This window comes from Aethalodelphis obliquidens, unplaced genomic scaffold, assembly GCF_003676395.1.
Source record: "Aethalodelphis obliquidens isolate GAN/ISIS:26980383/991018 unplaced genomic scaffold, ASM367639v1 scaffold11, whole genome shotgun sequence".
NCBI lineage: Eukaryota > Metazoa > Chordata > Mammalia > Artiodactyla > Delphinidae > Aethalodelphis > Aethalodelphis obliquidens.
In genome coordinates this window covers 7,236,774-7,259,129 of record NW_020837955.1, presented here as the reverse complement: position 1 = coordinate 7,259,129, position 22,356 = coordinate 7,236,774, and the positions used below count along the sequence as shown (strand labels likewise).

The 22,356-nt window shown below is 41.1% G+C and overlaps 1 protein-coding gene across 10 annotated transcripts in view; it reads left to right on the top strand.

Annotated features, from left to right (window-relative positions):
* Window positions 1–11,635, top strand: part of SGMS1 (sphingomyelin synthase 1) — a 290,635-nt gene extending 279,000 nt beyond the window's left edge. For 9 of the 10 annotated variants that reach the window (XM_027111917.1, XM_027111915.1, XM_027111916.1 and 6 more), the window contains 3 exons: window positions 7,644–7,797; window positions 9,312–9,478; window positions 9,904–11,635. In XM_027111917.1, coding sequence (XP_026967718.1) covers window positions 7,644–7,797; window positions 9,312–9,478; window positions 9,904–10,083 — 501 coding nt within the window. In that variant the 3' untranslated portion in view covers window positions 10,084–11,635. The remainder of the gene's footprint in view (window positions 1–7,643; window positions 7,798–9,311; window positions 9,479–9,903) is intronic. The other variant, XM_027111924.1, reaches the window with a different exon arrangement.
* Window positions 11,636–22,356: the final 10,721 nt, after the last annotated feature.

Genomic DNA, 22,356 nt, shown 5'->3' with positions numbered 1-22,356 from the left:
ATATACGCTAACCACCTGACAGGCTTGTGAGGCTACAATGAGCCAATTGACAGGAAAACTCTGTTAAAAAGTTGGAATCTCTGTACAAACAAAATGTAATATTTTATTATGTACAAACGACCCTACATTCCTTTTTGTTGTTTTTTTTTACTCCTCAATCGACAGTCACAAAAAGGTATGAGAAATTATAAGGGACAGTTTTTTTTTTAATTGGCATATAATTGCTTTACAGTGTTGTGTTGGTTTCTGCTGCACAATGAAGTGAATCAGCTATATGTATACATATAGCCCCTCCCTCTTGGACCTCCCTCCCCACCTCCAATCCCACCCATCTAGGTCATCACAGAGCACTGAACTGAGCTCCCAGTGCTATACAGCAGGTTCCCACTAGCTAGCTATTTTACACATGGTAGTGTATTTATGTCAAACCTGATCTCCCAATTCCTCCCACCCACCCTCCCCTTGCCCCACTGTGTCCACACGTCCATCCTCTACATCTGAGTCTCTATTCCTGCCCTGGAAATAGGTTCATCTGTACTATTTTTCTAGATTCCACACATATGCATTAATATACGATATTTGTTTTTCTCTTTCTGACTTACTTCGCTTTGTATGACAGACTCTAGGTCCATCCATATCTCTACAAATGACCCAATTTCATTCCTTTTTATGGCTGAGTAATATTCCATTGTAGATATGTACCACATCTTCATGGTATATATGTATCACAGAAGGTCAGAGAAATTATAAGGGGCAGTTTTGAACCTCTCACTGCTGCTGTGAAATCTAAAACATTCATCAAACTTAGCAACACACCATCTTCCCCTCAGTCTTCAAGGTCATGCTCAAGGACATTTCATGGCTCAAATTAGTTCTTAAGTGTCCATCACTGGTTAGAAGGGCCGTGTGCCTGTTGAAATTCAGGAAGTGGCATAGTTTTGCTGCTTTTGTTTGGGAGTTGAAGTTGAGGCGGGGACTGCAGCACGTAGCGTGTGTTTCCCAGTTGCAGGCTGCGCAGGACATGGATTGATGGGGATTCCACTGATCCTGCTGTTCCCTGATGCTTGATTCCCTTAGCGGATCTGACTTGTGGTCTGGGTGTTGAAGAACGGCTTTCTTTACATGCCATGGATGGTAGTGAATTTTCTGTTTTGGAGGAAGACTTTTCTTCTGGAACAAGACAAGAAGTTATTTGCCCTGGTGGTAGTAGCTAGATTCATTGAATGCATGAATGAGGACAGGTCCACTGAGAGACATCTGACTGTTCCTGGTGGTTGGTATGGGGCATGATGGCATGACGTTACCTTTGTAAGGAACCTAGGCTGCTCAGAGCAAGGTTGCTTCATGTGTATCCGGTTCTTGGTTTATGCAGGCTTGGGGAGGCGCTGGCAGTGTACAGGTAGTGTGCAGTTTGCAGATAATACATACGTGGAGTCAGAGGACTTGGGACCCATTCCAGCTCCCAAACTGAACAGCCGGGGGACCCAGGACAGAGTTAAGACCTGCCTCGCTGATTTTTCAGGGCTGCTGTAAGATGAAGCATTGGTAAGACTCAAGGATTCTATTAAATAGCATTTCTGCTCTTTAGCACTCACTTTCAGCCCTTCCTCCAAGTTATACCAAAGCCATTGATTCGTGCAGCATTATTTGATGAGTTTGGGTTCTAGGTTCTCCCTCTCCTGCCAGAAGGGGATGAAGCACAGTGAATGTCCCCACTTTTCAGATGCACTTAAGAGAAAAGGCAAGTGCATGAGGCCATCTGCAAACTGAATGGTGGTGAACAGCCTATCATCAGAGCACTGTGTATTCAGCCTTGAAAACATACGGGGGTGGGGGGGCTCTTCCCTGGTGGCGCAGTGGTTGAGAGTCCGCCTGCCGATGCAGGGGACACGGGTTCGTGCCCCGGTCCGGGAAGATCCCACATGCTGTGGAGCGGCTGGGCTCGTGAGCCATGGCCGCTGAGCCTGCGCGTCCGGAGCCTGTGCTCCACAACGGGAGAGGCCACAACGGTGAGAGAGGCCCGTGTACCGCAAAAAAACAAACAAACAAAAAATACATACTGGGGGAACCTGGTTTTTAGTAACCAAAGGCTCACTGGTTTGAACCCTTCTGGAGTGGTCTGTCTCTTTCAGAAGCCTCTCCGTCTGTCTTCTGCTCTCCATTTCTTTCTATGTCTCATATTGCTTAAGTAATTTAGCCAGTTAATTTCTTGGCCGTTCATTAGAACTTGAAGAAAATTGCTCTGTTTTTACTGAAAAGTGATTTTTCTCTGACCCTAGGAGATCATAATTCACATAATGATGCAGATGCAAGACCTTGTCACAGCTTTGTAGTGCCCACTGAGAAAGTGTTTGTGTGAATGTCCCCCAAATATCTCTGCTTTCAAGGATGAGCACTCAGAAGTCTACTGATGGGGAGGTTAGAGCTCCAGGTACACACTCCATCCTCTTTCCCACTGAATGCAACCCAACACACAGGCCACAGTGTCTGGAGCAGCCCTTTGAGGACTCTGGAAAATGGTAGCAGGCAGAGTGCAGAAGGAAACTAAAATGAGAAGGAAGGAAGATGGAACTGGGAGCTTCCTGTTTCTGCTTCTTCCTCTTCCTCCCTCCCCCCTCCCCCTCCTCCCTTTTCCTCCGTTTCCTCCTCTTCTTCTGTTTTCTTCCCGTGTCTCCTGCCTGTACTCAGAGGTAACCTAAATCTCAGAACTGCAGAACTCCACAGGAATCCCCTCCTTTCTAGCCCAACAAGCAGGGAACTCCTACCGGTTTCCATGCAAACCATGCTAACATGCAGTGTGTACATCCTAGATTTTTCCAGTGCATGTTTTTTTAAACAGTTATAATTATACCAAACATTTTGTTTCATTTTTTTCCTCTTGGTAGAAGAAAATATTTATGATATAACTTACTACAAAGTCATTGTATGCTTATTTTTAAATAATGTATTAAACAATTATGGCCTAGTTCAGTGCATTTGAATCACTATAGTGTGCATTTGAATCACCTCTGATTCTGGCTCAGTAGGTCCTGAGGGGGTACAGGCACACGTTATTTTATTGAGCATTGCTTTATTACACTTTATAGTTATCGCAGTTTTTAGAACCTGAAAGTTTGTGGCGATTCTGGGTGGAACAAGTCTGTCACCACCATTTTTCCAGCATCATTTGCTCACTTCATGTGTGTGTCACATTTTGGTAATTCTTGCAGTTTTTCAAACTTTGTATTTGTTATGTGATCTGTGACCAGTGATCTTTGATGTTACTACTGCCACTTGCTGAAGGCTCAGATGATGGTTAGCATTTTTAGCAATAAAGTATTTTTTTAATTAAGGCACGTACATTGGTTTTTTAGACATAATGCTATTGTACGCTTAATAGACTACAATATCCATAACTTTTTATGCACTGGGAAACCAAAAAATTCGTGAAACTCGCTTAATTGGAATATTCGCTTTATTGCTGTGGTCTGGAAGCGACCCTGAAATATCTCCGAGGTATGCCTGTAATGACAGGCAACCCCTGGTGTTGCCATTGCTCCCCTGGCCCAGGTTCTGAATGGCAAGGGAACAGTTATTTAACAATTCCCATTTGGGTTGTTTCTAGTTTGTTGCTTTTATAAATAATATTGTGCGTAAAGGTTTTCTTCATGTGCGGGCTCACTTCTTGGAGGTGGGTGCCTAGAAACAACTAAGCACTGAGTCACACACAGGTCATGGCTGTTTGGATTGTGGTCAATATTGATGATTATTTTTGCAGAGGATTTTGCCAGTTGTAATAAATATATTACTCCCCAGGTTGGTGATGAGGAAATTGAGGCTTAGAGTGGTTCGGCTGCCCAGGGTCACACAGCTAATTGGTAGGAGAGCCATGCTTTTAACCCAGCCTGTCTGTTTCAGAGGCCACTGCCTCTTCCTGCACTGCTGGCTGCTGCATTTACCACGTTCCTTCCCTCCTCTTTAAGGAGCCTGTTTGAGAGGATCAGTGACGTTGTCCCTGCCCCACCATTGGCTATCTTTTTTTAGCTTTGCTAATTTGATATGGGAAAGAATGAGCTCCTGTTAACGTTCATTTTTATTTCTATTTGCTTGACAGAGCCAGTGCCTCCAGCTGGTCACATCCTTTGTCCTTTGATAAATTTTGTTTCCTAAATGGTCTTATTTACTTGATTTATGTGTACTGTGTACACGGTAAAGATGTTAAGTTGTTTCTGCTCCAGTTGTGTTGTCATTTGCCTTAGAGTTTGTTTACTTTCTTAGAGTGTAATTTAAAAATTTTATGTAGCTGTAACCATCCATCTTCTTTTCCTGTTCCCCACTGAGCTTTTAAAGAGCCTTCCCCCTTGCAGAGGTTTGACAATCATGGAAAGATATTTTTAAAAGAAAGCATAGATGTGTTAAGGGCACTTGTAAGAAATGGAGCATTAATTTTGGGCTGTTTTTCCTCAATGCCATGTTTACCTCATAATCTCTCCCTCTTTTCCTACCCCTACAGTTTCTCCACAAATATTTTCCTACCAAAATGAGAGGGCAAATTGAGGAGGAATGGTGCTCAAGAATATGATGTATAGTTTTCAAAACACAGAGGGAGTTTCGAAAGGACAATTTGAAATAATGTAAACTGAAGAACTACCTAAGCTTTTTTGCCATAATTTTCTTCCATTTATTACCCGTTGTTATGACAGAACCAGACCAAACTTTCAATTTAAAACTCTCAAAAAAATTTTATCATGTTTATACATGCGTGCAATTTAAGAAACAAAATGATCCTACAGGACTTATTATGAAAACCATGGTACGCAACCCTTACCCTAATCACACTCAGCCTGCTTTCCTACTCTCTTTAGCTCTTTCAACTGAGTCTCGTGGTGTTTACCTTCATTTCTTTAACTCTTTTTACAGAATTTTTGTGTGTGTATGTGTTTATCCTCAGGTCTCTAAGTGCCATAGCAATATTGTTTCTTTATAATTTCCAATACAGGCTGTTGCTGACTTCCTGCTGGGGAAGGCCAGGATTTAGAGCCCTCGTATTCCCCACACAGTCCTCCCCTGCAGCTTGTATGTGTTCTGTGCCTTTTCCTTCCCTTCTTCCCCTCCCCCACCATCCCAGTACAGTAGTTGAGGCTTCTTATCCCATCTTCCCAGTGTCATTTTCTGTCCTTGATTTAACTCAGTATTCAGAGCTTACATTCTTACAGTTTTGTAGATGCTATTCATAGCCAAGTCATATAGTTTCCTATAATTACTTTTCAACACAATATTTCATTTCCTGTAGAGTCCGTAATTGCCTTGCTTTTTTGCTCTGTTAGTTTTCTGTGTACTTACTCGTTCCCATGTTCTGACTCAGTGCAGCCGCGGAATTAGGTGTTCTGTTAGCCTCATCTCCAGAGCTCTGACTCACCCATTTAGGGGGCTCCCTCTCTTAGGCCTACAGCACAGCTCTCAGTATTCCCTTCGCTGGCATCCTAGCAAATCCCGTTTCTTCTTTTTTCTGTTTTCTCCTTTGCCTTGTAGAGTACATCTTCTGTAATTTCCCGCAAAAAGAATACATAGGTGGTAAATATTGTGAAATCTTGTATATATGAAATGACTTTAGTTTATCCTTGGTCTATTTTTTAAGATTAGGCTCAGTTAATAATATGGCTGCGTATAGAATTCTAAATTGGAAATCATTTTCCCTCAGAATTTGGAGGCATTTTTCTGAAGCCTTTTCTTTTCCAGTATTGCTTTTGAAGAAGCCTGATTCTTGATCTTTTGTGTGAAGCTTGTTTTTGATCTCTGGATGCTTGAAGGTCCCTTGTTAGCCCCAAGTTTCTGAAGTTCCATAATGCTGAGTCTTGCTATGTAGATCTGTTTGCTTCTGTTGAACTGGACTTTCAGTGATCCCTTTCAATTTGGAAATCCATATCTGCTATGTGGTATGTTCAACCTGACGTCCTTAACTAGAAATCTTGATCAGTTTTTTTAAAGGGAAATTATAATGAAACATGTTTCCCAGAGCCCAGAATATTATCAGTTAAATGTTGAAAAGGGGTCATGGTGATTAAATTGGCTAACCAAAATTTAAAAGAATGCTAACAAACATAAAATATAGACAGTCACACATTTTATTTGCCAGAGCAAACAAAAGTTTCGGTGAATGACTTGTTCATGCCATTTACCACTCTAGTATCCAGCCCAGACTTGTATCAGAGACAGGTAGATTTATTTATAAACTTTTTCACTCTTATTAAAAGGAAAAACATGCAGTTCTACCCACATAATTTCAGAAGATTGAAGGTACATCCTACTCAGTCCCTTGCTTCAATTTGGTCCCCCATAATCACATACCAAAAAAAAAATTCATATATTTGACTTTCTAACCTCCAGCTGCTTTAGCTAGTAAGTTAGTAGAACATTTGTCCTCTAGGCCAAGCGTGTGAAATAGATCTTTAAATTTTTCCCAGAGATTTTCCCCCAGATGGCAGTTATGGTAGTAAATCAATCAGTCAGTCTTTAACAGTGTAGTGAAAAAAAACTTTAGTAACTAAATATCTGCTGACATGAGCTCTAAAAAGTGCCAACATGTAAGGGGAGCTCTGAAGCTGCATGCTTCATCTCTAGGACCACACTCTTCCAAGGGCTGTCTGAACAGCAGTGAATGTTGAGTGGGCACACTTCATGGCGGGGGGCGGGGGGCGGTGACTTTACATGTCTTAATATAAACTCATAAAGGAAAAACACTCCTGTGCATCTCCTGTACTCTGAAAACCCCACTGAATACTTCTGTGACTAGATATATGGGTTTCCCCACACACGCACACACACAAGCAAATCTCTAACCCTCTTTAACTCCATTCTGGCACTGTCTACCTGGAAATAGCATCGGATCCCACAGGGTAAGGGCTCAATCTCACACTGACTGTCAGCCCCCAACCACTTCAGACTCTGATCACAGGTTCAGATTGTCACCTATACTTCTTACCAACCAGCTTTAAATTGGAAGTTCCTATGACCCCCCTCCTTGGGTTCAGTTAATTTGCTGGAGCTCACAGAACTCAGGAAAACATTTTACTTACTAGATTAGCAGTTTATTATAAAAGGATGTAACGTAGGACCAGCCACATGGAAGAGATGTGTAGGGCAAGGTATGTGGGAAGGGGCGTGCATCACTCTCCCCACATCTCCTCACGTCCACCAACCTGGAAGCTCTCCAAACCCCTGTCCTTTTGGATTTCTGTGGAGGCTTCATTATAGAGGCATGATTGATTAAATCATTGGCCATTGGTAATTCACTCAACCCCCAGCCCTTCTCCCCTCCTTGGAAGTGGCAGGAAGTGGGAAAGAGGTTCCAACCCTTTAGTCACCTGGTTGGATCTCCTGGCAACCACCCCCATCCTTAGGGGCTTTCCAGAAGTCACCTTGAACTCATGAACATGAACCTAGGTGTGGTTGAAAGGGGCTTTTATGAATAACCAAAGACACCTCTATCTCTTCTCGGGAAATTCCAAAGGTTGTAGAAGCTCTGTGCCAGGAACAGGGATGAAGGCCAAATATATATTTCTCATTATAAATCACAATATTACAAAGCTTAATTCTGAATATAAATTATAGCCGTAGCAGACTTTTATGTGGGCTAATAGTCTGATTTTTTCTTTTCCCACCAGCTCTTCGGAGACTGGGAAGCCCAACTGAGGAGAATAATGAAGCTCATTGCTGGTGGCGGCCTGTCCATCACGGGCTCCCACAACATGTGTGGGGACTACCTGTACAGCGGCCACACGGTCATGCTCACACTCACCTACCTATTTATCAAAGAGTGTAAGTCAAAAGCAGCCTTCCATGAGAAATGTAACTGGGCATGGAAAATGGGAACAGAACAGGCCTGATGTCAGCGGCCCTGGGGGGCGGGATTCCTAACCGCCTGCTGGTTGGTACCTGCAATACTTTAATGGGGTTAAGCCTTATCCTTGGAGATGCCATATTGGAAGACTTGGGTCACAAACTGATTTTGAATCCTGTTGCTATCACTTACTAGCTCTGTGACCTTGGGGAAAACCTCTAACCTCTGTAAGTCACAGTTTCCTCATCTTTAGAATGAGATACTGATAGCTCCTTCATGAATGAGGGAGAGGTTGTGAAAATTAAAATAGATGGCATATAGGGACACTAGTAGTGGTGCAGGGAGAATGAACGGTAGCCGGTCTTTGTTGTTGTATTGTTAGAGTACCAAGTACAGATTTTCCTGGAAATGGAACATGGAGCCCCGTACATACTCTTAAGACCCTACCCCCAACCATGACCACTCCATTTAAACTGACAAACCTCCCTTCACCCTCTCTACTGCTGATCCTACTGATTTGGTTCAATTTTTTACTTTTCCATAGGCTTTAACACCTTCTAACATAATGTATAATTTACTTTATTATAATTATTATTTATTGTTTCTCTTCAGTACTAGGAAGGGATCTCCCCACAAAGGCAGGCTCTTTGCCTATTTTGTTCATTGATTCCAGTGACTAGAGCAGTTCCTGTCCTGGGCACATCGTAGATGCTCAATAAATAGTGGTTGAATGAATGATGGATACTTGGACCCCTTGAAAATTCTGTAAAAGCCTAAACTGTCTTCCCCAGGGTGAGAAGGGTAGATCACACTCAGACAACATTATTGCCTAAAATTTCAGACCCTCTGAAGCCCACTCACTGAGAATACAAGGTAGGAAGGCCTGCACGAATAGAGATTTTGAATCTCCCATCAGGTGACTTCCCAGACACTGCCCTGCCCTTGGGAACGTACTTGGGCTTGAATTCCCAGGCATTTGGATCCTCTCTTATTTGTATTTGAGAAATGGAAATCTCAAAGACTTTCAAATTAGTGTATGGTTGCAGAGCTTGGAAAGCAAATAGGGCAGTTGTATCAATTATAATTGCCTACTCAAAGGATCAAAAGGTACTGATTTTTGTATAGAGCATTAATCCCAAATTATTTCCTGGTAAATTTAATTGTCAGTGGGCGGTGTTGTTTTGTATTTTAATGGAGCATGATGCATTAACCTGTCCTTATTTGTCCTTTTAAGCTACACTTATAATTACATGAATCAAGTAATAACCATATATAAATTACTATGGCTAAGAAAATCACTTTATGAAATAAGCTGCTTCCCTTCTAACCTCCATTGCAGAGAAGCGAAAGCCCTTAGGTTTGCTACCCCAAAAGATCTGTTTTCAGAAGGGAAGATCCAAGGTAATTGGATTCAGAAGTAGTAGTTGAGGCATGGTCGGGTGCCCTTAGTGGCACTTGAATAACGGGACTATTGCAAGTTTCTCCTTTTCAGATTCCCCTCGACGACTGTGGTGGTACCACTGGATCTGCTGGCTTCTCAGCGTGGTTGGAATCTTCTGTATTCTCTTGGCGCATGACCACTACACTGTGGATGTGGTGGTGGCATATTACATCACCACAAGACTCTTCTGGTGGTACCACACTATGGCCAATCAGCAAGTGAGTTTCTCTCCCCATTTGATTTTAACCCCTATTCTCAGCAGCTTAATACTTAACATTTAATTAACTCTCTCTGTTTTCATCGTAGAAGAGTAGCTAAAACACTAATTGAGGTATTTCTTTATAGACAAGAGAGTGAGTAAGCCGCATGTTCCCCGTGTACTCCTGGAATTGGAGTTACTTGTTTTTCTGCTAGGGTGTGGCCCGGTTTACAGCTGAGTGCAGAGTGTAGAACGGTGGTGGGAGTGTGAAACTGTGGCTATGTAGGTGGTCATGGGGCGGGTCTGGGGGCCTTTGTGAATTTTAATATGGAAACTATTTGAACCTAAAGTGAAAGGTTATGAGAAACATGTGTATGTTCCTTTTGGGGCTGGAACCATCAGTTGTTCTTCCTGACTTGGTTTTCTCTTTCTGTGTTCTCTTAGGTGCTAAAAGAAGCTTCCCAGATGAACCTCCTGGCCAGAGTGTGGTGGTACAGGCCATTTCAGTACTTTGAAAGGAATGTCCAAGGAATTGTACCTCGATCTTACCATTGGCCCTTCCCCTGGCCAGTAATCCACCTCGGTAGGCAAGTTAAATACAGCCGGTTGGTGAGTGACACATAACAGCTGTACACGGTGGGGAAAGAGGAGCTGTCCGAAGTGCTAAGAACTCCATGAGAAAAGATGCCATAAAATGAACACCTCCCTTATCCTGTTATCTTTCAACAGTTACCGTGACTTAACCGATTGAGTTACCTGGTCAGCACTGTGATCTTTTTTTTCTCTCCAAAGGACCCGCGTTGGACAACAATAAAGAAAATTTAACCTGTCGTGCACTGTACACATTTCCTGTTCATAGGCTTGGGATTCACATAACCTTGCAACCACCGTGTTCCTTTGTATATGATGCAACAGCATAAATGTAAGCTTTTATATCATAAGTTCTGGTCTTTCCAGTCACACCTGGAAATAAAGCGTATTATTTTCTTGGGAAAACATACTTTTCATATCTCTTGCCCCAAAGATTGGGCTGTAAGCCATTTTCTAGCAAACGTCTCTATGAAGGTTTCTAAGTACCTGAATGGGGTTCGATTCTGAAATCTTTCTACCTGTTGCACCGATATTCAAATAAAAATGACAGACACAGAAAGGTTTGGTAACTTTGGATTTTGTAAAAATCAGAGACAGTGTGTCAAAAAGTACAAAAAAAAAAAAAGATTCTGTTATAAAGTGATTTTCTAAGTATTTCCTAACTTTATTTTTCAAAATGATGTTATGAAAACCAAATTTAAAGATTTTTACATGTCAGAGAAAAGAGAGTTAAGATTTAAAAATGTTTCTTGGGAGAGAAATTTGTCTATGTTTCTAGTGCCTTTCTTGTCTTGATTGTATGGTCAGTAGGCAATCTTCAATGTTTTTATTTAAAATAAAGTATTCCATGAAAATATAAATGTATGTATTACTACTAAATTTTGCATTATAGCTAAATTAAATCAGAAGACTGCTTATGGTTTTTAAATTGCTATGAATTAAAGAATGGGAGAGTTAATTAGAAAGTCAGAGCCTGTTCCCATATTGTGAGCAGGTGGCAATGACAGGTACCACTTCAATTATTTTATCATCTATTTGGTAGTTTGATTTTAACTATACAATGAAAACAGCCATGAATACTTTGTTTTTAAAAAGAGAGTTTTGAAAATGATCACTTAACTAAAAATTGAAAGCTATAAATTAGTTATCCATACTCTCATGGCAATTTTGTTGGTAAACAACAAAGAAGAGATCTATTTCTTTAAAATATATTTGTGCAGGAACTGCATGTAACTCTTAAGTTTTACTCCTAACATGAGTATGTTTGGGGAAGTATTCTATTCTATACTTGCCAATGTGGAGAACAAAATAGTTTTTTAAGAATGAAGAAGTATATATATCCATTCTGTATTTTATGTGCAGCAGAATTATCTTCCGTAGGGTTTTTTTTGTGTATTCACAAGGTAATATTTGTATTGTAAAACAATAATGGTGAAGGAAATAAAAAGGCTTTTAAAATTTTGTTTGTTTTAAATCTTTGTAAAGTTATTATTCCAGAGAGTATACTGATACCTTATTAACAGCTTACCTAGATCATAAAATAATCAAAATGCACTTTTTAATAAAAACTGATACTTAAAATAAATGGCTGCTATTTCTAATGTGTTCACATTCTTCACAAAAGTCGTAAATGAAGTCATTAAAGCAAGATGAAAAACTGAGTTTTGAAATTTCCTTGCTGAGTTTCTTTGAGAGAGGGCCTTTATAATCATGTTTGTTTTCCCTTGAGATTCCTTAAAATGTACTGTAAAGTTCGGTAACCTCTACAGATTGAGTGTATTTTAAAAAACATATAAAAAGACTACAGATAAGTTTAAGTCAAACTGCAGACCACTGTTCACCAATAATTTTGAATTCTCTAATTCTCAATCAAGTCACTTAACTTTTCCCCCCTATAACTGGAAGTAATACGACTTTTTCAGTTTAGTTGGAAAGGAAAAGTAAATTCTGAAATGAGAAATACAGTAATACTACTTTGCTAATCGATGGTAATGCAAAAATTTTTTAAAAAGAAAAAAAATATTGTTCCTGATGTGGGAAAGAAAGGAGGATGTTAACAGTCAAAGCCTGTCTTTATTAAGGGAGGCTGTTATGTAACCAGGGAGGCTAGAACTGTAAAACTAGGAAGATTTCCTGCCTGGGACCAGATGCCACAAATTGAAAGGGAAGGTATCTTGAGTAATGAAAATGAATTCTTGGCATATGCTAAAAATAGGATCTTTTTTTCCTAGGTCAAAATAGTTACATAAAAAAATTCATTATGTTAAGTTTACATACTACATATGTACCAAGAAATTCACTTGGTGGTTGTTCTTAATGCCTGACTGTACAGAATCATGAAGTGACATGTCTTGTGGCTCTCAAGTCTGCAACTTCCAGGAAGGACAAGAGAAATCTCGTGTTCTGGAGAATTGTAGTACAGTTGATAATGCCTGCCTGAACAAGGACATGTGCTTTTTTGTGCTTCGGTTTATTTAAGCCAGAGCCCTAGACAATAGCTTCTTTGTTTTACTCTCTTTAAGAGTTTGGCAATTCACATGCATTATCTTGTTAACCCTCACATCACCACAAGGTGTGTTATTATCCCCATATTATGGGAGTTGACTCAGGTATGTTAAGTAACTTTCCCAAGGGCATGCAGCTGGTTAAGTGGTAAAAATCTGATTGGAGTCCAAGTTTTCACCCACACCTCAACAACCTCTCCACCCAAATACTGTGAGCTTTCGTAAATTCTTCAGTAAGAGTCCACAGTGAGAGAAATCTGCCTACGGTGGTCAAGCTAAGCAGGGTGACTTACTGTGAACCGAGTAGTAGGAAATTCACACCATGAGGTGGAGAGACTAATTTTGCCCGTTTCCTAATTGCTGTATGTTTTGTTTGTATCCCAAGCAAATACCTAAATTGATAAATTTGATAAATATCTCATAAAATTTATAAATATCACATAAAATGAGAGTGCCTGCTAGCTTTTTTAAAATTCTTATTGATGAGTATAGTTTTTATTTTTTAACATCTTTATTGGAGTATAATTGCTTTACAATGGTGTATTAGTTTCTGCTTTACAACAAAATGAATCAGTTATATATATACATATGTTCCCATATCTCTTCCCTCTTGCGTCTCCCTCCCTCCCACCCTCCCTATCCCACCCCTCCAGGCGGTCACAAAGCACCGAGCTGATCTCCCTGTGCTATGCGGCTGCTTCCCACTAGCTAGCTACCTTACGTTTGGTAGTGTATATACGTCCATGCCTCTCTCTCGCTTTGTCACAGCTTACCCTTGCCCCTCCCCATATCCTCAAGTCCATTCTCTAGTAGGTCTGTGTCTTTATTCCTGTCTTACCCCTAGGTTCTTCATGACAGTTTTTTTTTTCTTAAATTCTATATATATGTGTTAGTATACGGTATTTGTCTCTCTCTTTCTGACTTACTTCACTCTGTATGACAGACTCTGGGTCTATCCACCTCATTACAAATAGCTCAATTTTGTTTCTTTTTATGGCTGAGTAATATTCCATTGTATATATGTGCCACATCTTCTTTATCCATTCATCCGATGATGGGCACTTAGGTTGTTTCCATCTCCGGGTTATTGTAAATAGAGCTGCAATGAACATTTTGGTACATGACTCTTTTTGAATTATGGTTTTCTCAGGGTATATGCCCAGTAGTGGGATTGCTGGGTCATATGGTAGTTCTATTTGTAGTTTTTTAATGAACCTCCATACTGTTCTTCACAGTGGCTGTATCAATTTACATTCCCACCAACAGTGCAAGAGGGTTCCCTTTTCTCCACACCCTCTCCAGCATTTATTGTTTCTAGATTTTTTGATGATGGCCATTCTAACTGGTGTGAGATGATATTTCATTGTAGTTTTGATTTGCATTTCTCTAATGATTAGTGATGTTGAGCATTCTTTCATGTGTTTGTTGGCAGTCTGTATATCTAATTGGAGAAACGTCTATTTAGGTCTTCTGCCCAATTTTGGATTGGGTTGTTTGTTTTTTTGTTATTAAGCTGCATGAACTGCTTATAAATTTTGGAGATTAATCCTTTGTCAGTGGCTTCATTTGCAAATATTTTCTCCCATTCTGAGGGTTGTCTTTTGGTCTTGTTTATGGTTTCCTTTGCTGTGCAAAAGCTTTGAAGTTTCATTAGGTCCCATTTGTTTATTTTTGGTTTTATTCCCATTTCTCTAGGAGGTGGGTCAAAAAGGATCTTGCTGTGATTTATCTCATAGAGAGTCCTGCCTATGTTTTCCTCTAAGAGTTTGATAGTTTCTGGCCTTACATTTAGGTCTTTAATCCATTTTGAGCTTATTTTTGTGTATGGTGTTAGGGAGTGATCTAATCTCATACTTTTACATGTACCTGTCCAGTTTTCCCAACACCATTTATTGAAGAGGCTGTCCTTTCTCCACTGTACATTCCTGCCTCCTTTATCCAAGATAAGGTGACCATATGTGTGTGGGTTTATCTCTGGGATTTCTATCCTGTTCCATTAATCTATCTTTCTGTTTTGTGCCAGTACCATACTGTCTTAATTACTGTAGCTTTGTAGTATAGTCTGAAGTCAGGGAGCCTGATTCCTCCAGCTCCGTTTTTCGTTCTCAAGATTGCTTTGGCTATTCAGGGTCTTTTGTGTTTCCATACAAATTGTGAAATTTTTTGTTCTAGTTCTGTGAAAAATGCCAGTGGTAGTTTGATAGGGATTGCACTGAATCTGTAGATTGCTTTGGGTAGTAGAGTCATTTTCACAATGTTGATTCTTCCAATCCAAGAACATGGTATATCTCTCCATCTATTTGTCTCATCTTTAATTTCTTTCATCAGTGTTTTATAATTTTCTGCATACAGGTCTTTTGTCTCCTTAGGTAGGTTTATTCTGAGATATTTTATTCTTTTTGTTGCAGTGGTAAATGGGAGTGTTTTCTTGATTTCACTTTCAGATTTTTCACCATTAGTGTATAGGAATGCGAGAGATTTCTGTGCATTAATTTTGTATCCTGCTACTTTACCAAATTCATTGATTAGCTCTAGAAGTTTTCTGCTAGCATCTTTAGGATTCTCTATGTAGAGTATCATGTCATCTGCAAACAGTGACAGCTTTACTTCTTCTTTTCCGATTTTGATTCCTTTTATTTCCTTTTCTTCTCTAATTGCTGTGGCTAAAACTTCCAAAACTTTGTTGAATATGAGTGGTGAGAGTGGGCAACCTTGTCTTGTTCCTGATCTTAGTGGAAATGCTTTCAGTTTTTCACCATTGAGGACGATGTTGGCTGTGGGTTTGTCATACTGGCCTTTATAATGTTGAGAAAAGTTCCTTCTATGCCTACTTTCTGCAGGGTTTTTATCATAAATGGGTGTTGAATTTTGTCAAAAGCTTCCTCTGCATCTATTGAGATGATCATATGGTTTTTCTCCTTCAATTTGTTAATATGGTGTATCACATTGATTGATTTGTGTATATTGAAGAATCCTTGCATTCCTGGAATAAACCCCATTTGATCATGGTGTGTGATCCGTTTAATGTGCTGTTGGATTCTGTTTGCTAGTATTTTGTTGAGGATTTTTGCATCTATGTTTATCAGTGATATTGGCCTGTAGTTTTCTTTCTTTGTGACATCCTTGTCTGGTTTTGGTATCAGGGTGATGGTGGCCTTGTAAAATGAGTTTGGGAGTGTTCCTCCCTCTGCTATATTTTGGAAGAGTTTGAGAAGGATAGGTGTTAGCTCTTCTCTAAATGTTTGATAGAATTCGCCTGTGAAGCCATCTGGTCCTGGGCTTTTGTTTGTTGGAAGATTTTTAATCACCGTTTCAATTTCAGTGCTTGTGATTGGTCTGTTCATATTTTCTATTTCTTCCTGATTCAGTCTTGGCAGGTTGTGCTTTTCTAAGAATTTGTCCATTTCTTCCAGGTTGTCCATTTTATTGGCATAGAGTTGCTTGTAGTAATCGCTCATGATCTTTTGTATTTCTGCAGTGTCAGTTGTTACTTCTCCTTTTTCATTTCTAATTCTATTGATTTGAGTCTTCTCCCTTTTTTTCTTGATGAGTCTGGCTAATGGTTTATCAATTTTGTTTATCTTCTCAAAGAACCAGCTTTTAGTTTTACTGATCTTTGCTATTGTTTCCTTCATTTCTTTTTCATTTAGTTCTGATCTGATTTTTATGATTTCTTTCCTTCTGCTAACTTTGGGGTTTTTTTTGGTTCTTCTTTCTCTAATTGCTTTAGGTGCAAGGTTAGGATGTTTATTCGAGATGTTTCCTGTTTCTTAAGGTAGGATTGTATTGCTATAAACTTCCCTCTTAGAACTGCTTTTGCTGCATCCCATAGATTTTGGGTCATCGTGTCTCCATTGTCATTTGTTTCTACGTATTTTTTTATTTCCTCTTTGATTTCTTCAGTGATCACTTCGTTATTATGTAGTGTATTGTTTAGCCTCCATGTGTTTGTATTTTTTACAGATCTTTTCCTGTAATTGATATCTAGTCTCATAGCGTTGTTGTCGGAAAAGATACTTGATATGATTTCAATTTTCTTAAATTTACCAAGGCTTGACTTGTGACCCAAGATATGATCTATCTTGGAGAATGTTCCATGAGCACTAGAGAAAAATGTGTATTCTGTTGTTTTTGGATGGAATATCCTATAAATATCAATTAAGTCCATCTTGTTTAATGTATCATTTAACGCTTGTGTTTCCTTATTTATTTTCATTTTGGATGATCTGTCCATTGGTGAAAGTGGGGTGTTAAAGTCCCCTACTATGAATGTGTTACTGTTCCGCTTTTATGGCTGTTAGTATTTGCCTTATGTATTGAGGTGCTCCTATGTTGTGTGCATAAATATTTACTATTTTATCTTCCAGGTCACTTATCCGTTCTTCTGCCTCAGTTATTCTGCTATTGATCCCATCTAGAGTATTTTTCATTTCATTTATTGTGTTGTTCATTGTTGTTTGTTTCATCTTTAGTTCTTCTAGGTCCTTGTTAAATGTTTCTTGCATTTTGTCTATTCTATTTCCAAGATTTTGGATCATCTTTACTATCATTCTGAATTCTTTTTCAGGTAGACTGCCTATTTCCTCTTCATTTGTTAGGTCTAGTGGGTTTTTATCTTGCTCCTTCATCTGCTGTGTGTTTTTCTGTCTTCTCATTTTGCTTATCTTACTGTGTTTGGGGTCTCCTTTTTGCAGGCTGCAAGTTCGTAGTTCCTGTTGTTTTTGGTGTTTGTCTCCAGTGGCTAAGGTTGGTTCAGTGGGTTGTGTAGGCTTCCTGGTGGAGGGGACTAGTGCCTGTGTTCTGGTGGATGAGGCTGGATCTTGTCTCTCTGATGGGCAGGTCCATGTCTGTTGGTGTGTTTTGGGGTGTCTCTGGACTTATGATTTTCGGCAGCCTCTCTGCTAATGGGTGGGGTTGTGTTCCTGTCTTGCTAATTGTTTGGCATAGGATGTCCAGCACTGTAGTTTGGTGGTCGTTGAGTGAAGCTGGGTGCTGGTGTTGAGATGGAGATCTCTGGGAGATTTTCACCGTTTGATATTATGTGGAGCTGGGAGGTCTCTTGTGGACCAGTGTTCTGAAGGTGGCTCTCCCATCTCAGAGGCACAGCACTGACTCCTGGCTGCAGCACCAAGAGCCTTTCATCCACACGGCTCAGAATAAAAGGGAGAAAAAGTAGAAAGAAAGAAAGGAGGGAGGGAGGAAGGAAGGAAGGAAAAAAGATAAAGTAAGATAAAGGAAGATAAAATATAATAAAGTTATTAAAATAAAAAAATAATTAACAGAAGAAAAAAAAACGGATGGATAGAACCCTAGGACAAATGGTAGAAGCAAAGCTATACAGACAAAATCTCACACAGAAGCATACACATACCCACTCACAAAAAGAGGAAAAGGGGAAAAAATCATAAATCTTGTTCTCAAAGTCCAGCTCCTTAATTTGGGATGATTCGCTGTCTATTCATGTATTCCACAGATGCAGGGTATATCTAGTTGATTGTGGCGCTTTAATCCGCTGCTTCTGAGGCTGCTGGGAGAGAGTTCCCTTTCTCTTCTTTGTTCTCACAGCTCCTAGGGGCTCAGCTTTGCATTTGGCCCCGCCTGTGCTTGTAGGTCGCTGGAGGGCATCTGTTCTTCGCTCAGGCAGGACGGGGTTAAAGGAGCCGCCGATTCAGGGGCTCTGGCTCACTCAGGCCGGTGGGGGAGGGAGGAGCATGGAGGGCGGGGCAAGCCTGCAGCGGCAGAGGCCGGCGCGACGTTGCACCAGCCTGAGGCGCGCTATGCTGCGTTCTCCCGCGGGAGTTGTCCGTGGATCCTGGGACCCTGGCAGCGGCAGACTGCACAGGCTCCCCGGAAGGGAGGTGTGGAGAGTGACCTGTGCTCGCACACAGGCTTCTTGGTGGCGGCAACAGCCGCCTTAGCGTCTCATGCCCGTCTCTGGGGTCCTTGCTGATAGCCGCGGCTCGCGCCCGTCTCTGGAGCTCCTTTAAGCGGCGCTCTTAATCCCCTCTCCTTGCGCACCAGGAAACAAAGAGGGAAGAAAAAGTCTCTTGCCTCTTCAGCAGGTCCAGACTTTTCCCCGACTCCCTCCCGGCCAGCCGTGGCGCACTAACCCCCTGCAGGCTGTGTTCACGCCGCCAACCCCAGTCCTCTCCCGGAGCTCCGACCGAAGCCCGAGCCTCAGCTCCCAGCCCCCGCCCGCCCCGGCAGGTGAGCAGACAAGCCTCTGGGGCTGATGAGTGCCGGTCGGCCCTGATCCTCTGTGCGGGAATCTCTCCGCTTTGCTCTCCGTACCCTGTTGCTGCGCTCTCCTCCGCGGCTCCGAAGCTTTGCCCCTCCGCCACCCACAGTCTCCGCCCGCGAAGGGGCTTCTAGTGTGTGGGAACCTTTCCTCCTTCACAGCTCTCTCCTTCTGGTGCAGGTCTCGTCCCTATCCTTTTGTCTCTGTTTATTCTTTTTTCTTTTTCCGTACCCAGGTACGTGGGGGGTTTCTTGCCTTTTGGGAGGTCTGAGGTCTTCTGCCAGCGTTCAGTAGGTGTTCTGTAGGAGTTGTTCCACGTGTAGATGTATTTCTGGTGTATCTGTGGGGAGGAAGGTGATCTCTGCGTCTTACTCTTCCGCCATCTTCCCGGAAGCCATTAAGGGAAGCCATTAAGGGTCTTTTTTCTGTATAGTTGATGTATATTGTTGTGTTAGCTTCAGGCGTACCATAAAATAAATCAGTTATCCATATATATATATATATATATATATATATCTTTCCCAAATAGGTCATTACAGAGTATTGAGTAGAGTTCCCTGTGGAATACAGTAGGGATAAGTTATTATCTGTTTTATATATAGTAGTGTGTATATGTCAATCCCAATCTCCCAATTTATCCCTCTCCCCTCCCTTCCCCCCGGTAACCGTAAGTTTGTTTTTGAAATCTGTGACTCTATTTCTGTTTTGTAAATAAGTTACTTTGTACCTTTTTTCTTTTTTAGATTCCACACATATGTGATATCATATGATATTTGTCTTTCTCTGCCTTACTTCACTCAGTATGACAATCTCTAGGTCCATCCATGTTGCTGCAGGTGGCATTATTTTGTTCTTTTTTATGGCTGAGTAATATTCCATTGTATTGATATATCTGTACCACATCTTCTTTATCCACTCCTCTGTAAAGGGACATTTAGGTTGCTTCCATGTCTTGGCTATTGTAAATAGTGCTGTTATGAACATTGGGGTGCATGTATCTTTTCAAATTATGGTTTTCTCTGGATATATGCCCAGGAGTAGGATTGCTGGATCATATGGTAGTTCTATATTTAGTTTTTTAAGGAACTTCCATATTGTTCTCCATAATGGTTGTACCAATTTACATTCCCACCAACAGTGTAAAAGGGTTCCCTTTTCTCCACACCCTCTCCAGCATTTATTGTTTGTAGATTTTTTGATGGCCATTCTGACCTATGTGAGGTGATACCTCATTGTAGTTTTGATTTGCATTTCTCTAATAATTAGTGATGTCGAGTATTTTTTCATGTGCTTTTTGGCCATCTGTATGTCTTCTTTGGAGAAATGTCTATTTAGATCTTCCATCCATTTTTGGATTGGGTTGGTGGTTCTTTTGATATTGAGCTGCATGAGCTGTTTGTATATTTTAGAGATTAATCCCTTATCAGTTCCTTCATTTGCAAATATTTTCTCCCATTGTGTGGGTTGTCATTTTGTTTATGGTTTCCTTTGCTGTGCAGAAGATTTTGAGTTTAATTAGGTCCCATTTGTTTATTTTGGTTTTTATTTTCATTATTCTAGGAGGTGGATCCAAAAAGATATTGCTACGATTTATGTCAAAGAGTATTCTGCCTATGTTTTCCTCTAAGAGTTTTATAGCATCCAGGCTTACATTTAGGTCTTTAATCCCTTTTGAGTTTATTTCTGTGTATGGTATTAGAGAATGTTCTAATTTCATTCTTTTACAAGTAGCTGTTCAGTTTTCCCAGCACCACCTATTGAAGAGACTGTCTTTTCTCCATTGTATATTCTTGCCTTCTTTGTCAGTCTGCTAGCTTTAACTTGACCATCACTATACAAAAAGTCAGGTTTTGAATTAACTAGGATATGGGATATGCTACTTGGATCCCTTCATACTGACATACTTTATCTTTTTTTCCCTTTGGTGGGAAAACTCACTTTGAACAAATCAAAACTGCTGTCTTGAAATTCTGCTTATCAGCACCTTAAAAATTCTTACCTGTCTTCTGGCTTAGAGTACAAATAAGAAAATTAAGTGGTGTCTGCCTTGAGGGCCCAGACTCCAGCTCCCACAGGAGGGCAGAGATGGGCATGACCATCATGATGAGAGAGCGACTGAGAGTGAGGGGAAGTGGCAAGAAGAAAGGGGGGCTTCCCTGGTGGCGCAGTGGTTAAGAATGTGCCTGCCAATGCAGGGGACACAGGTTCGATCCCTGGTCCGGGAAGATCCCGCATGCTGCAGAGCCACTAAGCCCGTGCACCACAACTACTGAGCCCATGTGCCACAGCTACTGAGCCCGCATGTCTAGAGCCTGTTTTCCCCAACAAGAGCAGCCACTGCATGAGAAGCCCATGCACTGCAACGAAGAGTAGCCCCTGCTCACCGCAACTAAGGAAGCCCACATGCAGCAACAAAGACCCAATGCAGCCAAGAAAAAGTAAATTTATTAAAAAAAAAAAAAAGAAGAAGAAGAATCAGGGGCTGGAGCTAGGCCCCAGGATGTAGAGGGTTTGGAAAGTAGATGAGGCAGCAGCATTCCAGGGGAGGGGCAGAAGGACAGCACAAATGGCTCTGGTTTGCTCTTGGTGAAGAGAATGTGAAGTGAGGATTTATCGTATGAGTTAATGTTTATTGTACGTTTGAGAAATCCTTTGAATTCTTGGGCCCTGATGTGACACAGTGGTATAGTTTAGCATCAAATGACTGAGAAAATACATGCAATGAATTAGAAATGTCCTCAAGAAAACTTGTGGTTTATTAATCACAATAGCATATGTGTAACATTTGGTCCATGGGAGTAGTACTTCCTTATAAGAGCCATTTTTCCATTATCATACCATGGTTGGTGAGTGTAAAGATTTGAGGGTCTCTTGAGAATTCTCCGGGAAAGTTTACTGGATTATAAGGCAGAGATTGGTGAAATAGAGTCCATTTTTTCAAAGTTTAGCAAAAAAAAAAAGGTAGGGAGTCCAGATCCAGAGGCCTATGCAACATCAAGCATCGCGGTTTCTGTGTCAGAGGATGTGTAGGGCGTGACCACAGGGAGCAGTAGTGGCATTTCAGGTGAGGAGAAGGAAAGACTGACGCCCAAGAGGGGGCCAGTCCAGAGTCCCCTCCCAGCCCCGCTGTGGCCCACAGCCACATGTACTTTGCCGTTCTCTTGTTAGATGCATACACATTAGGATTGTTTTGTTTTCTTAGAGAACTGACCCCTTTATTATGTCTCTGTCGTCTCTCTTTATTCCTGATAATCTTCCTTGTCATGAGTGAAGTCTGCTTTGTCTGAAATTAAGCTAACTACTCGAGCTTGCTTTTTTTTTTTTTTTTTTTTTTGGCGGTACGTGGGCCTCTCACCATTGTGGCCTCTCCCGTTGTGGAGCACAGGCTCCGGACGCGCAGGCTTAGCGGCCATGGCTCACACGGGCCCAGCCGCTCCGCGGCATTTGGGATCTTCCCGGACCGGGGCACGAACCCGTGTCCCTTGCATCGGCAGGCGTACTCTCAACCACTGCGCCACCAGGGAAGCCCTCGAGCTTTCTTTTGATTAGTGTTCACATCTTGTT